Source organism: Saccostrea echinata, unplaced genomic scaffold, assembly GCF_033153115.1.
Source record: "Saccostrea echinata isolate AGI-Se365-2 ecotype Australia unplaced genomic scaffold, CSIRO_AGI_Sech_v1 ptg000005l, whole genome shotgun sequence".
Taxonomy (NCBI): domain Eukaryota; kingdom Metazoa; phylum Mollusca; class Bivalvia; order Ostreida; family Ostreidae; genus Saccostrea; species Saccostrea echinata.
In genome coordinates, this window is record NW_026889754.1 from 13,996,011 (window position 1) to 14,010,405 (window position 14,395).

Sequence of the window (14,395 nt, forward strand, 5' to 3'; positions counted from 1 at the left end):
TTAGTATTTAACTCAGTTATAAACAAACCATTGAAGACTGAGTATTCAAACTTCTCATTGTGATACATACTGATGTAAGCTGTTCAGCTGCATCAATATTCTTTCTACTTTGACCTCTCCTTTAACCTGGATCTCACTATACTTAAGTTAGTATTTAGCTCAGTTTTGAAGAAACCATTAATAATCTCACTCAACTTCATATGCTGATACACACTTTTGAGAGCTCTTATCACTGCGCCACACGCGTGGGCGACGCTCAGTTTTGAAGAATCCATTCAAGACATCTTTATAAAACTTTAGTATGCCGGTACATTTTGACCATGCACTTTCCTGTGACCTTGACCTCACTTGTCTTTAATATGCATTTTGCTAAGTATTAAAAAAACCCATTTGAGATATTAATTTTATTTTATATTTAAAGGGGATTTCATATTCTACATCCATTTTTTAAGATTTCAGTTAAAAAAAAAAACAATTCAAGATATTCTTAACAAACGTCATACACTAATACAGATTTCAATGTTGCATTACTAATCTACACTCGGCGGGGCATTCATGTCCTATAGATATAAGGATATATAGAAATATAAAAAAAGTTCAATGTCACATACATACCTTTACAGTTTTTTTTCTGGCGAAACATTGTAAGTTGCTTCCTTTACGAGCCTTTAGGTTGCTAACTTGTATAACTTTAAATGTTGCTTGACCGAGACTCGAGGTTACGTCTTCCTGCCCGTAGCTCCAACGGAAGACCTATTCGTTGCTTTGCAACGGGCTCGGCTCTAGTTGTTTATATATTGCTGTGTAGGATTTAACCAACGACAAAAATACATGCAATAGTAAGTATTGATGTAGTTTAAAGCTATCCAACAGTTTAGAATAGCGTATCATTTCATTTTGTGGTAATTGAAGAACATGTATTTTTGTGTGATGGCATAGTAAGCATTTCCCGTAAAAATTAGGCCCCGCCTCCTTATTGCAGCCTTAACTGTGCTGCGCTGAAGTTTTCCAATTCAAGTTTCTTTTCAGTTTTGTAAAATTATTAAGTTTATTAATTATAAATCTAAGAACAAAAAAAAAACATCTTGTTCTAATCCTTCTATAAACACTGTAGTTGTTACAAACAATCATGTTGTTTGAACAAATTGCTTTGGACAGTTTTGTGCTCCTGTTTTAAGATATAATTACCTTGAGAAGAACTGAAAGGCTTCTTCTTAGTTTTGATATTTATACCATACTCTACATCTAAGAATTAATTTTCTTAGATAAAAAAGCATTTGGGATCTTTGGGTTCATATCATGGACCTTTATAATTAGTTGAGTTATATCTGACTCAAGCATGAAACAAATGACACTCATGACTGGTGTATGAATATACTGTGTTATGATTATATAAAATGAATTACTTAAAAACCAGAATTTTTTAAATCAGGGACAGTGATACCAGGTATATATCTTAGCCAATAAGGTGTACTACATGTCAATATGAACGAAATATGTTAGTAGCTTTTTCTTATTTCCCAATATTTCCCGGGAAATACCGGTAATTCCGGGTAATTACCAGTATTTCCCACCGTCCTGGGAAGTATGAGTATTTCCCAGTTTTTTGCCAACCCTGCTCCTGTGTTAGGGCAGGGCTTATGACAAAGTTGATACATGATACTCAGGTGACCTATAAGGCCCGTGGACCTCTTGTTAATAGATATACACTTCCATGCATGTATGTAAAATCGTGAGAAAAACAAGAAAGAAAATATACCCCCACAAAAGGTAATAACTGAACAAGTCATTATTACGATGCTCCTTAACCCTCCTGTTAGCTTATCTGAGCCAAAAACCCTGGCCCTGGGGCCATAAAACTTATATGAGCTCACTTTTTTTCACTATATTGAGACTGAGATCAAAAGTGATCTCGTCTAAGTTTTATGGCCCCAGAGCCTGATCAAACAAGCTAATTTAGAGAATCTGTGTCCCCTACTTAAGGGAAAAAAATTGTAAATTACTAGATAAACAATAAAAAAAATTCAACTTGTAACCTAACACGTTAACTGAAATTTCAATTCCTATACAACAAACATAATCCGACACGTTCATATAAAATTTTAGCTTATAACTGTTAACTAAACCTTAACCCTGAGTTTATCCTTAACCCTAACCCTTCTAAACGTTAATAAGAATGAATATTGTTATAATCTTATGTTTCATGGTGGACAAAAATTCATGGATTTCTTCATGCCATGAACCTACAGAAGTTCATCAATAGAATTTTTCAGTTTTTCAAGTCATTATTTCACATGAGCAATATTATACAATTATTTAATGCCTGGGCAGTCAATACACCAGAATATTTTCCCCAAAGTGTGGGGAACAGCTCAGTGTTTTCCATTGCTTGAGGCCAATGGCCGAGGGCAATAGAACACACTGAGCTGTTCCTTACACAAAGGGAAAAAATTTCTTGTCTATTGACTGCTCAGGCATTAAATAATTGTTTTATTACCTAATTCCATTTTTAGTATTTATTGTTCACAATTGTATATATAACAGAAGGTTTCACTACCATTATGCATTCAAATCATTGTAAATTAATACCTAGATGATCTAAACAATAGATTTTAAGAGTGATAGTAAAATAAACACAATGCAGTGATCTTTTAATCTTTTATCAATTAAAATGAGAAAATTTCTCTCAAAAAATCAAACAAATAGATTTATATAAGTTGTCGGTTCAATAGATCGCAGTCTATTGACCGGTGGTCCATAATTTATCACATCTGTACATTATAAAATACATCTTAGAATGTAGTCTTTTTTTTTAAAGCTTTGCACTGGATTCTAAGCAAGGAACCTGAAGTTGAGGCACTGCCAGTACCATTGGTTGAGGACCTTCTCATGTGTCAGGAATATCTTCAAGCAGAGGAGCCACTAACATGGCTGAGGCACCAACTTATTGTATCACCTGAAAAAGTGATACAGACAGCCTTCCTTACAACTGGACAGAGGGAAAATGCTGTTTGGGGAGCAATAAGGAAACTTAGGTTTACTGCCTCTAATTTTGGAAAAAATCATTGCAGCTGCAAAGCGCAATAGGTACATACATTTATATATAAACATGCTAAAAGAACATTTCACCAAGTTGTACGGCACATTTACAGAGGAGGAAAGCAGGGCAAATTGCAATATTTTGATGAATTTTAGAAAAATCAGTTATTTAACAGTTGCATGATCCCATTAACCATATCAGAAAACATTTTTGTATTGTGTCATTTTAAAGTAGTTTAGGAGTAAGAGATTTAGGAGTAATAGCTCACAATTACAATATATTTACTTAAAAGGAAGAATATAAAGAAGAAAAACACATACATGTAAAATCAAATAAACTATACTTTATGGCTTTGTCCCTCAGGTTGACGACTTCTCTGAAGAAAAGGCTACTAAGTGCTTACAACTTAGAGAAGAGGGACCCCATCCAGTGGGGTATAACACATGAGAGTGTTGCAATGGCAGAGTATTGCAAAGAAGGAGATGTCTCAGTATTGCCAACAGGTATCTTCATATTAAGAAATTACAGTTTTGTATATCACTGATTCCAAAGCAAATGCTTTTTACTAGTTAGTTTTATATACAGTTTACCTGGTGACATATCACTACCACCTATATGAAGGATATTACTGCTTTGTCAACTTGAAGTAACATGCAAAATAATATTTAAACTAGAAACTCATTGCGAGCAATGAGAGGTCTTCCGTCCGATTCTGAAAATAAAAACGAAAATTCAAGCTGAAAAGGTGATAAAAGAAATTCAGACAATCTGGAGATTTAAACCTGGCCGTCAGTGTGAAAATCCAACGTGCTAACCATTAACCATTCATTTTTGTACATCACTACCTGTCACGACCAGAAGTAAAGGCGATACAAGATTTTCTCACGATTCAAAAAAACTGATGAATGACTATCAGCTCTGAAACTTTTAGACTTCAGTCGTTTACTATGGCCGAGCAATATTGTGAGAACATTGATCCTTATTGTAGTTTCCTTCAACAAGACGCTCGGCTGTTTCCGTAAATTCCGACCTGCCAATCGGCAATCCTCAGCTGACTCCGCTACCTCCATACAAACCTCGGATGTGATTGGTGGAGGAATGTGTATCAAATCAATTACATTTCTCCGCCGAAAACTGCCTAGTAACTCATTTAAAATTTCGCTTTGCATAAAGTTCTTCAAAAAGTTTTTTTTCCTCTTGTCTAACTCTATCTTTTATATTTGTTTTGATTACAACATCATGTAATTAGTCTTTGAAAGCAACAACCTAGTGTTGGGCGTGCCACAAAGTAGCTCAGATTTCAAAGGTATACATTTGGAGGAATTTCAAAGAAGATCACATGACTGTATCAGCAACATGGTAGAACACCGTTGACGTCCGAGGTTAGTGTGCGAAATACTAGCAACCCGAGGAGCTCCGAGTGCCGACCTGCTCGTCGGAGTGTACGGTGACAGCCGCCATTTTGGACCCGCTTCAAATTTTAAAGTGCGAATACCTAGAGTTTGAATTCATCTTTTTGAAAACAAATAATAAATCAAGCATTTGCAGAAGGGTCTCTATTAACACTACTACTATCAAAGAAAAATGTTGAAAATTAAAAAAGTTTAAAAATTCAATTTTTTAGATTTGCATCCAGTAACGACCGGAAGTACTGACGACGAACGAAAGGTCACGTCCCGGCTAGGATTTATTACGACCTATAATCCCTGAAAGTTTCACATTGATATCTTTTACCGTTCCTGAGATTATCCGCGGACAAAATGTCACTTTAAATTCAGAAAATGGTCTGTAACTTGGCACCGAAAGTGAATTTCCAAATTTTCTCTCAGATAGATCAAGTTCATGTTACGACACATCTTTCCTGAAAATTTCATGTAAATCCATCCAACAGTCTTCGAGAAATCGCGTGCACAAAATTAGAAAGTCAAAAAAATAATAAAAATAATAATAATAATAAGAAACAGTAGAATCACTATAGGTCTTCCGTTGAAAACGGAAGACCTAAATATATAAATAGTGCTTGTTTTTGAAAGTTGAAGTTGACAACTGACAATGTTTTCCGAGAGGGGGTCAGTTTCAACAGTTACCATAAAAATGTGCACTATTTATTATACTGAATGTTTCATTATGGTTTCAATATGTCTGCTTGTCTATCTTTCTGTAAAATTACAAAATGTTAAATCCATCTAAACCAATTGGATTTTAGTGGTTAGAGCATCTGCTCTAGAGTCACGAAGTAAGGAGTCGATCCTTATGTCGCCGGTTCGAATCCCACTGTGGGACATCCTTTGGATGAGACCATATAAACAGAGGTCCTGTGTCGCAGAAGGTGCTGGATCCCTCACTGCTCAATGGCCCTAAGTGCCGAGTATAGGACAAAATTTGCAGCTCTCCACCGGCAAGTGGTGGCGTCTCCATGAGTGAAAAATTCTCGAGAGGGACGTAACAACATACAAACAAACAAATTATATGCAAGATTAGTTGACATGCATGTTTATGATGTTTTTATGCAGTTGTTAACATATATGTATACAGTGCATGTACAGAGGGCAAAATTATGCCAAAATAACAAGAAAAATCAGCTTTACTCTCAGAAAATAAACCTGCCTAAATTTACATTTTTTCCCACCATAATCAGATAGTATTCAACATTATTTTCATTTTTTATGAAAGGCAGTTAAAAATAGTTCTTAAATTGAAGATTATATGATTTTCTAGGTATATGGCTTCATGAGACAGGAATTTTAGGGGCTTCACCTGCTGGTTTTGTGCAAGGAACTTTCAAAGACAGCTTGAATGTGTACCATCAGCAACCTCGTGATAGGATTTCACCTGATATAGTAGAAATCAAGTGCCCTTTCTCAGCAAAGGATATGACAGTTGCAGCTGCATGTACTAGAATCAAGGATTTCTACTTAGGTACTTGTTAGATTTATTGCCATATATACTGATGAGCTCTTGCTTGTTTATAAACATATATTATGAGATATATACATGTATGAGGTTTCCTCTTCAATGTTTTACCATAGATTGCTTGCATTTTTTCGAAGAATATCAATTGAATTAAACATGTTAAATAAGGTGATCAAATTATAATTTTGTGGTACTGTATTACTGTTGCAGTTGCTGAAGAAGATGGGAGTCTAAATCTGAAGAAGACACACGACTACTGGCATCAGATTCAAGGACAGCTTCATTTATCAGGAACTTGTTGCTGTGACCTTGTCATATGGACTCTAGTGGACTTGAAAATTGTCAGGATATTGAAAGACGACACATGGGCTCAAAACATTTCAACAATGTTAGACTTTTATTTTTCCAAGTTTCTGCCATCTTTGTCGGAATGAATGATTGATGACATATATGTACATTTAATACAGTAAAAGATGTGAAACACATATGTCCATGTATGGCAGCATATAGCAAAGGTTAAGTTTCTCAAATACAAGTCAAACTCAATAATGCCTAAGGAAAAAAGGTTCTGCTATGCTTGTAAATTACTGGTTGAAAATGAAAAACTTTTTGTACGTTACTGTCCTGTGTAAGACAATTTTCATATTTCAATATTGTGATATTTTATATGACAAATTTTTCAGAGTCACTGATCCCATTAGAGAAATTGTTATCCCATGTGATTATAGTACCACAAAATGTATATGTAACTACTTTAGATAAATGCTTTAAGCAGAGAAAACAAATCCAGGGACTATAAAGAATTGTGTAAAATTGTATTGCATGCTATAGCTGTAGTAGTGTGTGAGTTGATTTATTTTAACAGATTATAAAATAAATTTAATTTAAAACATTTATCATTTACAGTAACAGCTTTCCATAAATTTATTCTCATTCTATTTAAATATGTCAGAAATGGATTTCCATACCAGTTCTGGTCAGTTTTTCATGGATCATTGAATTCTTGTTTTGGTTGGCTGAAAGTTTAAGTCATGTGATTTTTATCTTGAAGTTTCTATTAATATTATTATTTTTCAAATTGAGTCTGAAATGATCAGTTTGGTCATTCAGTTCTTGTGATATATTGATCTTGGACTTTATTTATCCATAGAAGGTCAGTTGATTTTAATATTATAAATACATTCATTTGATGAATAGTAAAAGTGAATGTGTGAATCATTTTTTTATAAATTAATAAGTAAAGAGTATATTATGATATTTGTTATTATTCAGATCCACTTGATATGATGTACATGTAGCTGAATTGCTGTATATATAACAAGGGTCTGATACCATATATTGGGTAAGATATGTGATGTATATGTTTGTATCATGTTAGGTGTAATGTGAGTCTGTATATTATGTATTTACATTCCATTGTTATGTGAATCATAACGGGAAACGTATCTATTTCATTAATAGTAGTGACTTACATTTGAATATCTGCTGTCGTATTTTATTCACTGAAGTTTACAAGAATTACGATATACAAAGAAAGTAAATCATATACAGTTAATTATAGTTTTTGTAGGAATAATCTCAATATTATACTAATATGAGAAATAGTTTTTATGCCTGAAATATTTATTGAATAGTGAGTATTAAGAAACAAGAAGAGTTATCTCTCTTTGTGTATTTTATATGTGTGTGTGTTGTTGTGTGTTAAATAATGTCTGTGTTTATTTCAGACTGTTGAATATTGAATATTGAATATTGGATATATAAAGGATTGGAACACCAACAATATTTGTTACTTTGTGAACCCGGTAACAAATGGCGCCCATGTAGGGACTTTGGCTCGACTTCGACTACGACTGTGAACGAATCGCCATTTCGGTATTCATCCGCCAGGAGTTTTCCCGCAAAGTGACGTCATTCGCCATGGTCTTCAAACGGAAGTGACCTTTAGCTGAATTTCCGGAAGTTCCACATGTAAACAGTGAAGTAACCGTGAACTGTGAACTACATTGAATTTGAGGTACTGTTTTATTAACTTACAGCGTGTGTTACAACGTAAGTGAACTGGTGGACAACAAGACCGAATGATTAAACTTATGGATAAAGTTCAAGACTTTTAAATTTATTTTTTTTTGTCTATATTTGATTTTTGCTTGCAAACTTGCAGGAAAGACTTTGTCATTTGACATTTCTTATATTGATAATTTAGCATACACTTTGACCGTGTGTGTAGATATTGGTCTACACTATATTGTATACATATAGATTGATTTTTCTGATTTTTCTTTTGCATGAACTGATATATTTTTGTGTGTGTGTGCATTAGAAGGTTATAATATATAAGCATCTGTTTTACAACTTCTTGGTGCAATATGAGCATGTTTATATGCTAAGATTATCTACTCTGAAGTTGAGTGACCTTGACCGGAAGTAACCTGAATTTACATTATTGACAAAAGGCCTGGTATTTCCTGATTGAGAACCAACTTGTACATATTTAGAAAGCAATTATTAGAATTTATTTTTTTTTCACTTGAGAAATATTTTACAAGCAAAGAAGAATATTGCTATTTAATTACAAGGTGTTGATAAGAGTTTAGTATCAGATACAGTCTGTAGGTGTCATATATAGAGGAATTAATTAAGTAGTACAAAGTTAGTTCAGTTGGTGTTTATTTTTATTTGGGTTATTGCCAACTGAGGTGTGTCATTTACATTGAGTTTATTTTTTTTTTTTTTTATAAGTTTTCAATTGGTGTCAATTGAAAACTGATTGTTGATTTAAAACTTAGTTAAATTTAAGTGAACTTGGAAAAACTTGATAGTAAATCAAATTAAATTTAAAGACAGCTATTAATAAATTTATCAGGATATAAATAAAATTTAAATAGCTATACTAAATTGAAATAAATTAAACTTTAATTAAATACATTTAGTCGAGTAAAATACAATTTAAAATAGCGATGTAAAAGCAATATTAACCACCAGACCCTCAAGAACAATTGTCCATATCAACTTTTGAAATAACCCTACATAACTGTACAAAATGGGAACGCCAGAGGAATACCAGAAATTAGTTGAAACCCTTCAGGGTATGGAAGTAGTACCAAAAGCTGATTCTAAAGAAGAATTAATCAATTGGATGAAAGCGTACCTGGAAAAAGAGAAAGTGGAAATCAAGATTGAACCTGGAACTGGTGCGAATGCTGGTGCCATTCCTAAAACGACTACCTATATTCATCCTCCTGCCATTAGTACATTTTCAGGAACAGATCCAACAGGAAAGAGTGCTACTACATTTGACCTATGGCTGTATGAAGTCAAGTGTCTTATGATTGAGAAAACCCATTCACAAGAAGCAATTGCTCAGGCAATTAGAAAATCATTGAAGGGCGAGGCAGGACGGACTGTAATGAGACTTGGACCTAAAGCAAAGATTCCAGAAATATTGGATAAACTTACAAGTGTTTATGGAGACGTAGATGAGAAAGAATCTATCCTTAGTGAATTCTATGGTGCAAGGCAGAAACAGACTGAAAACATCACAGAATGGAGCTGCAGATTGGAAGATATTCTGGGAAGAGCGATAATGACAGGTCAAGTTTTTGAAAGCAGTTCTGACAAGATGCTACATGATATGCTATGGAAAGGATTAAGACCAGATTTGAAAGACATTACACACTATGAGCGAGAGAAATACCACTCATTTGATTCACTTCGAGTAGCATTGAGGAAAATTGAAAAAGAAAATCAACAAGAAAGTGAAGGGAAAATTTCTAAACAGCTATCAAAGAAGGCCATTGTTGAAGATACATCATCATCAGATGAGATAAAAGGAGTATTAAAGCAAATTACACACAGATTAGAAAATCTAGAGACTGCACAACGAGGTAGATCAAAATTTAGAACACCATTCAGAGGATCACGGTATCGAGATCAGACCTACAGGGGTAGAGGATTGAGAAATGATTTTACTCGAACGAAGCAAAGCAGTAAGGAACATTTTACTTTTCCTAGCATTACCTGCAGACGTTGTGGAAGAGAGGGACACATCGAGAGAGGATGTCGTGCCAACACTGATGTCCATGGAAAGAATTTAAACTAGATGCTGTCTATGCGCTAGGGTCGGCCGTAGACAAACAACCTAAGGACCCTTTGATTGCAAAAATGGCTAAATATTTACCACCTGGAATATGCGGTAAACCTACAGAAACCAGTATTATTATCAACAAAATAGAAACTCAAACACTTTTAGACACAGGATCAACCGTTTCGACTATCAGCAGAAAGTTTTATGAAGAAAATTTGAGCAACATTCCTATCCAGAAATTAGAGTTATTACTTGATATTGAATGTGCAGATGGAAAATCATTACCCTATGAAGGATTCATTGAAGCTGAATTAGAAGTACCTAAAATCAGACATAAATTTAGTGCCATTTTATTAGTCATTCCAGAGAGTAATTACAACAACTCAGTACCCCTACTGCTTGGAACAAATGTCTTGGGTGTGATTACGGAAATACTTCAACAACAAGAAGGTGAAAAATATCTACAGAAATCTAACTTGACAACCGAATGGTACCTTACATTTAGATCCATACACTTACGAGAAAAAGAGTTGCAGAGAAACAGTTCAAAGTTGGCCATTGTGAGAAATGCACAAAAGAGAATCATTATTCCACCAAACAGTAATATAACTTTGACAGGATATTTGGACAAGAAGATTCCTTATCACCATACAGCAGCTATGTTACAGAGAACAGAAAGATCAGTAGTACCTGAGGATTTAGATATTGTACCATCTCTTATGGAGTACAGATACATGGACAGCAACTTGATAGAAGTAGAAATCAGCAATATAACAACCAGAACTGTATCAATACCAGAGAAGGCTATTATCTGTGAAATACAACCAGTATCCATTGTACAGAACTCCACCTATGCTACTAACAATGAATCACTACAACAAATGGATAAAATCACCATAGATGAGAAAACTTTGACAAAGGAAGAACTTGTTCGAGGAAGAAATATGATATACAATTATGCAGATATATTTTCAACAGGAGATACTGATGTTGGACATATAAGAACAGTACAACACAGGATTGAGTTAAAGGATGAATATCCATTCAAGCAACGTTATCGAAGAATTCCACCATCAATGATAGGCGAAGTTAGACAACATCTGAAATTATTACTACAATCTGGCATTATTAGAAAATCTCATTCTCCATGGTCTTCCAACATTGTATTAGTCAAGAAGAAAGACAACTCTCTTCGTTTTTGCATTGATTTTCGACAGTTAAACAAGAGAACAAAGAAAGATGCATATGCACTACCTCGTATTGAAGAACTTTTAGATTCCATGGCAGGCAACAAATACTTTTCAGTCATCGATATGAAATCAGGATATCATCAAGTAGAAATTTTCGAACCTCATAAAGAACGCACTGCTTTTACAGTCGGCCCACTTGGACTGTACGAGTTCAACAGAATGCCATTTGGTCTGACAGGAGCGCCAGCCACTTATCAAAGATTGATGCAGGATATTTTGGGAGAGTTGCACATGAAGATCTGTTGCATATTCATAGACGACATTATCATCTTTTCATCTACATTTGAAGAACACCTAACAAGACTGAAGCAAGTGTTTGATCGGATCAGAGATGCCAACTTAAAACTATCACCAAAGAAATGCTCATTTTTTAAAACCAAAGTCAAATATGTAGGACACATTATATCAGAAGAGGGTGTAGAGACTGATCCAGAAAAGATTGAAAAGATCATCAATTGGCCTACTCCAGCTAGTCCTGAAGAAGTCAGAAAGTTCATTGGATTTGCAGGTTATTACCGAAGATTTATTCAACACTTCAGCCAAATTTCAAAACCTCTTACTGAACTTATGCCAATCAACAATAAGAAGAAAACCAAGAAGAAACCAGTAAAGCAGAAAGAATGGATTTGGGGAAATGAACAACAAGCAGCTTTTGAAACATTAAAGAAGAAACTTTCAACATCACCAATTTTAAGTTATCCAGATCATGATCGACCATTTGAAATTCACACTGATGCTAGCAGTTCAGGACTTGGAGCCATTTTATATCAAGAGCAGAATGGGATAAAGAGGGTTATTGCATATGCCAGCCGCAGTTTATCAAAGTCTGAACAACACTATCCCGCACATAAGTTAGAATTCTTGGCGTTAAAATGGGCTCTATGTGATAAATTCCATGATTATCTCTACGGAAACACCTTTATGGTAGTCACAGATAACAACCCATTAACTTATGTGTTAACCACAGCTAATTTGGATGCTACGGGACATAGATGGCTAGCTGCTCTTGGAGTCTACAATTTTGAAATCATATACAGGCCAGGAAAAAGTAATGTGGATGCAGACAGTTTATCAAGATTACCCACATCAAAAGATAGTACTCACATTTCAGCAGATTCTATCAAATCTATTTGTAATAGGATATGCATTCCATATATTGAAACAATATCTTGTGAGCAGAATACTTTATGCCCAGCTGAGATAGATCTTCAGATGAATATGAGACATGATGTCAATTGGTCAGAGATACAGAACCAGGATCCAGTACTAAAAGCTTGGAAAGAACATGTACGTAGAGGAAAGAAGCCAAAGCGAGGACAAATGCCAAATAGTCCATTTTTCAAACTTTTTGATCAGCTTATATTGGAAGATGATACATTGTACAGGAAAACAATAGTACAGGATAAAGAGAGGAAACAGCTTATACTGCCATCACTACACATTAACAATGTACTAGAAGCATTACATGATGAAATGGGCCATCAAGGGCGAGACAGAACAACCAGCCTTATTCGTGACAGATTCTATTGGCCTGGAATGACAACTGACATCGACAACTGGATTAGCCACTGTCAAAAGTGTATCAAGAGGAAAAAGGAACCTAGTATTGCACCACTAGTGAACATTCAGACAACTCAACCCCTAGAACTTGTTTGTATTGACTTTCTTTCGCTAGAAAAATCTAAAGGAGGCTATGAAAACATTTTAGTTATAACAGATCACTTTACCAGATATGCGCAAGCTATACCGACCAGAAACCAAACAAGCAAAAACTACTGCAGAAACTTTGTTCAACTATTTTATTGTAAATTATGGAATACCACAAAGAATTCATTCGGACCAGGGGGCAAATTTTGAGAGCAACTTAATCAAAGAATTATGTAACTTAACAGGAATTGATAAATCCAGAACTACTCCCTATCATCCGATTGGCAATGGCATGACGGAGAGATTCAATCGCACTCTATTAAATATGCTTGGAACTTCAGATGCAAACAAGAAACAGAACTGGAAATCACATGTTGCAACTATGGTACATGCCTACAATTGTACTAAACATGAATCTACAAGAGAGTCACCTTATTTCCTCATGTTTGGGCGAGAACCAAATTTACCAGTGGATATCGCATTTGGTTTAACAAGAAAAGAAAATAAAAAACCTAATACCAAATATATTCAAGATTTAAGAGAGAGACTATTGGAAGCATACAGAGTGGCCACAGAACAGATACAGAGAGCGCAGAAGAAACAAAAAGACAGATATGACTTAAGATCCAGAGGAACAGTGGTACAACCTGGTGATAAAGTTCTTGTAAAGATTGTAGCATTTGATGGCAGGCATAAACTGGCCAATAAATGGGAAGATGATATATATGTAGTGATAAAACAGCCTAATCCAGAGATTCCTGTTTATACAGTGAAGAAGCAGAATGGTCAAGGCAAGGAAAGAACACTACACAGGAACCTTTTATTTCCTATCGGATTCATATCGGAGGATAATGTTAATTCCACAAAGATTTCAACACAAACAGAAAGGAAAACAAGACCAATTCCAAAGCCTAGAACAAAATCTAAAGCTATAATTCATGAAAGCTCATCAGAAGAAGATGATTCAGAAGAAGTCATTGTAGTTACTGAGGATAGTCTGACTTCATCCAGTCATGACAAAGATGTTCAGTTTTCTACAGAAGATGTTGTTACAGAATTAGAAAGAAGCGCTTCAGATACAGAAATTGGTGAGATAGATGAAACAGAAAACACCGGTGTTGAAAAGAGTATGGACGACACTGTTGAAGATAGTATTGAAGATACTGTTGTAGATGAAGACAGTGCTACAGATGTTGATGAAGGGAATATTGATGATGATGAGTTACATGAAGCCGAGGCTGAGGAAGTTGATTCTGCAGTCAAAGCTGACACTGAAGATGAAGCCGAGGCTGAGGAAGTTGATTCTGCAGTCAAAGCTGACACTGAAGATGAAGCTGAGACTGAGGAAGTTGATTCTGCAGTCAAAGCTGACACTGAAGTTGAAGCCGAGGCTGAGGAAATTGATTCTGCAGTCAAAGCTGACACTGAAGTTGAAGCAGCAGAAGTAGTTGATGAAGA

At 34.9% G+C, this 14,395-nt stretch overlaps 1 protein-coding gene and 1 pseudogene across 1 annotated transcript; both read left to right on the forward strand.

Annotated features, from left to right (window-relative positions):
* The first annotated feature begins 2,811 nt into the window (after nucleotides 1-2,811).
* On the forward strand, nucleotides 2,812-6,392 carry LOC133179683 (uncharacterized; annotated as a pseudogene).
* Nucleotides 6,393-8,996: 2,604 nt separating this feature from the next.
* LOC133179684 (uncharacterized) lies at nucleotides 8,997-10,055 on the forward strand. Its single transcript, XM_061314380.1, has one exon. The coding sequence runs from the start codon at nucleotides 8,997-8,999 to the stop codon at nucleotides 10,053-10,055; it is 1,059 nt and encodes a 352-aa protein (XP_061170364.1).
* The last annotated feature ends 4,340 nt before the right edge of the window (nucleotides 10,056-14,395 follow it).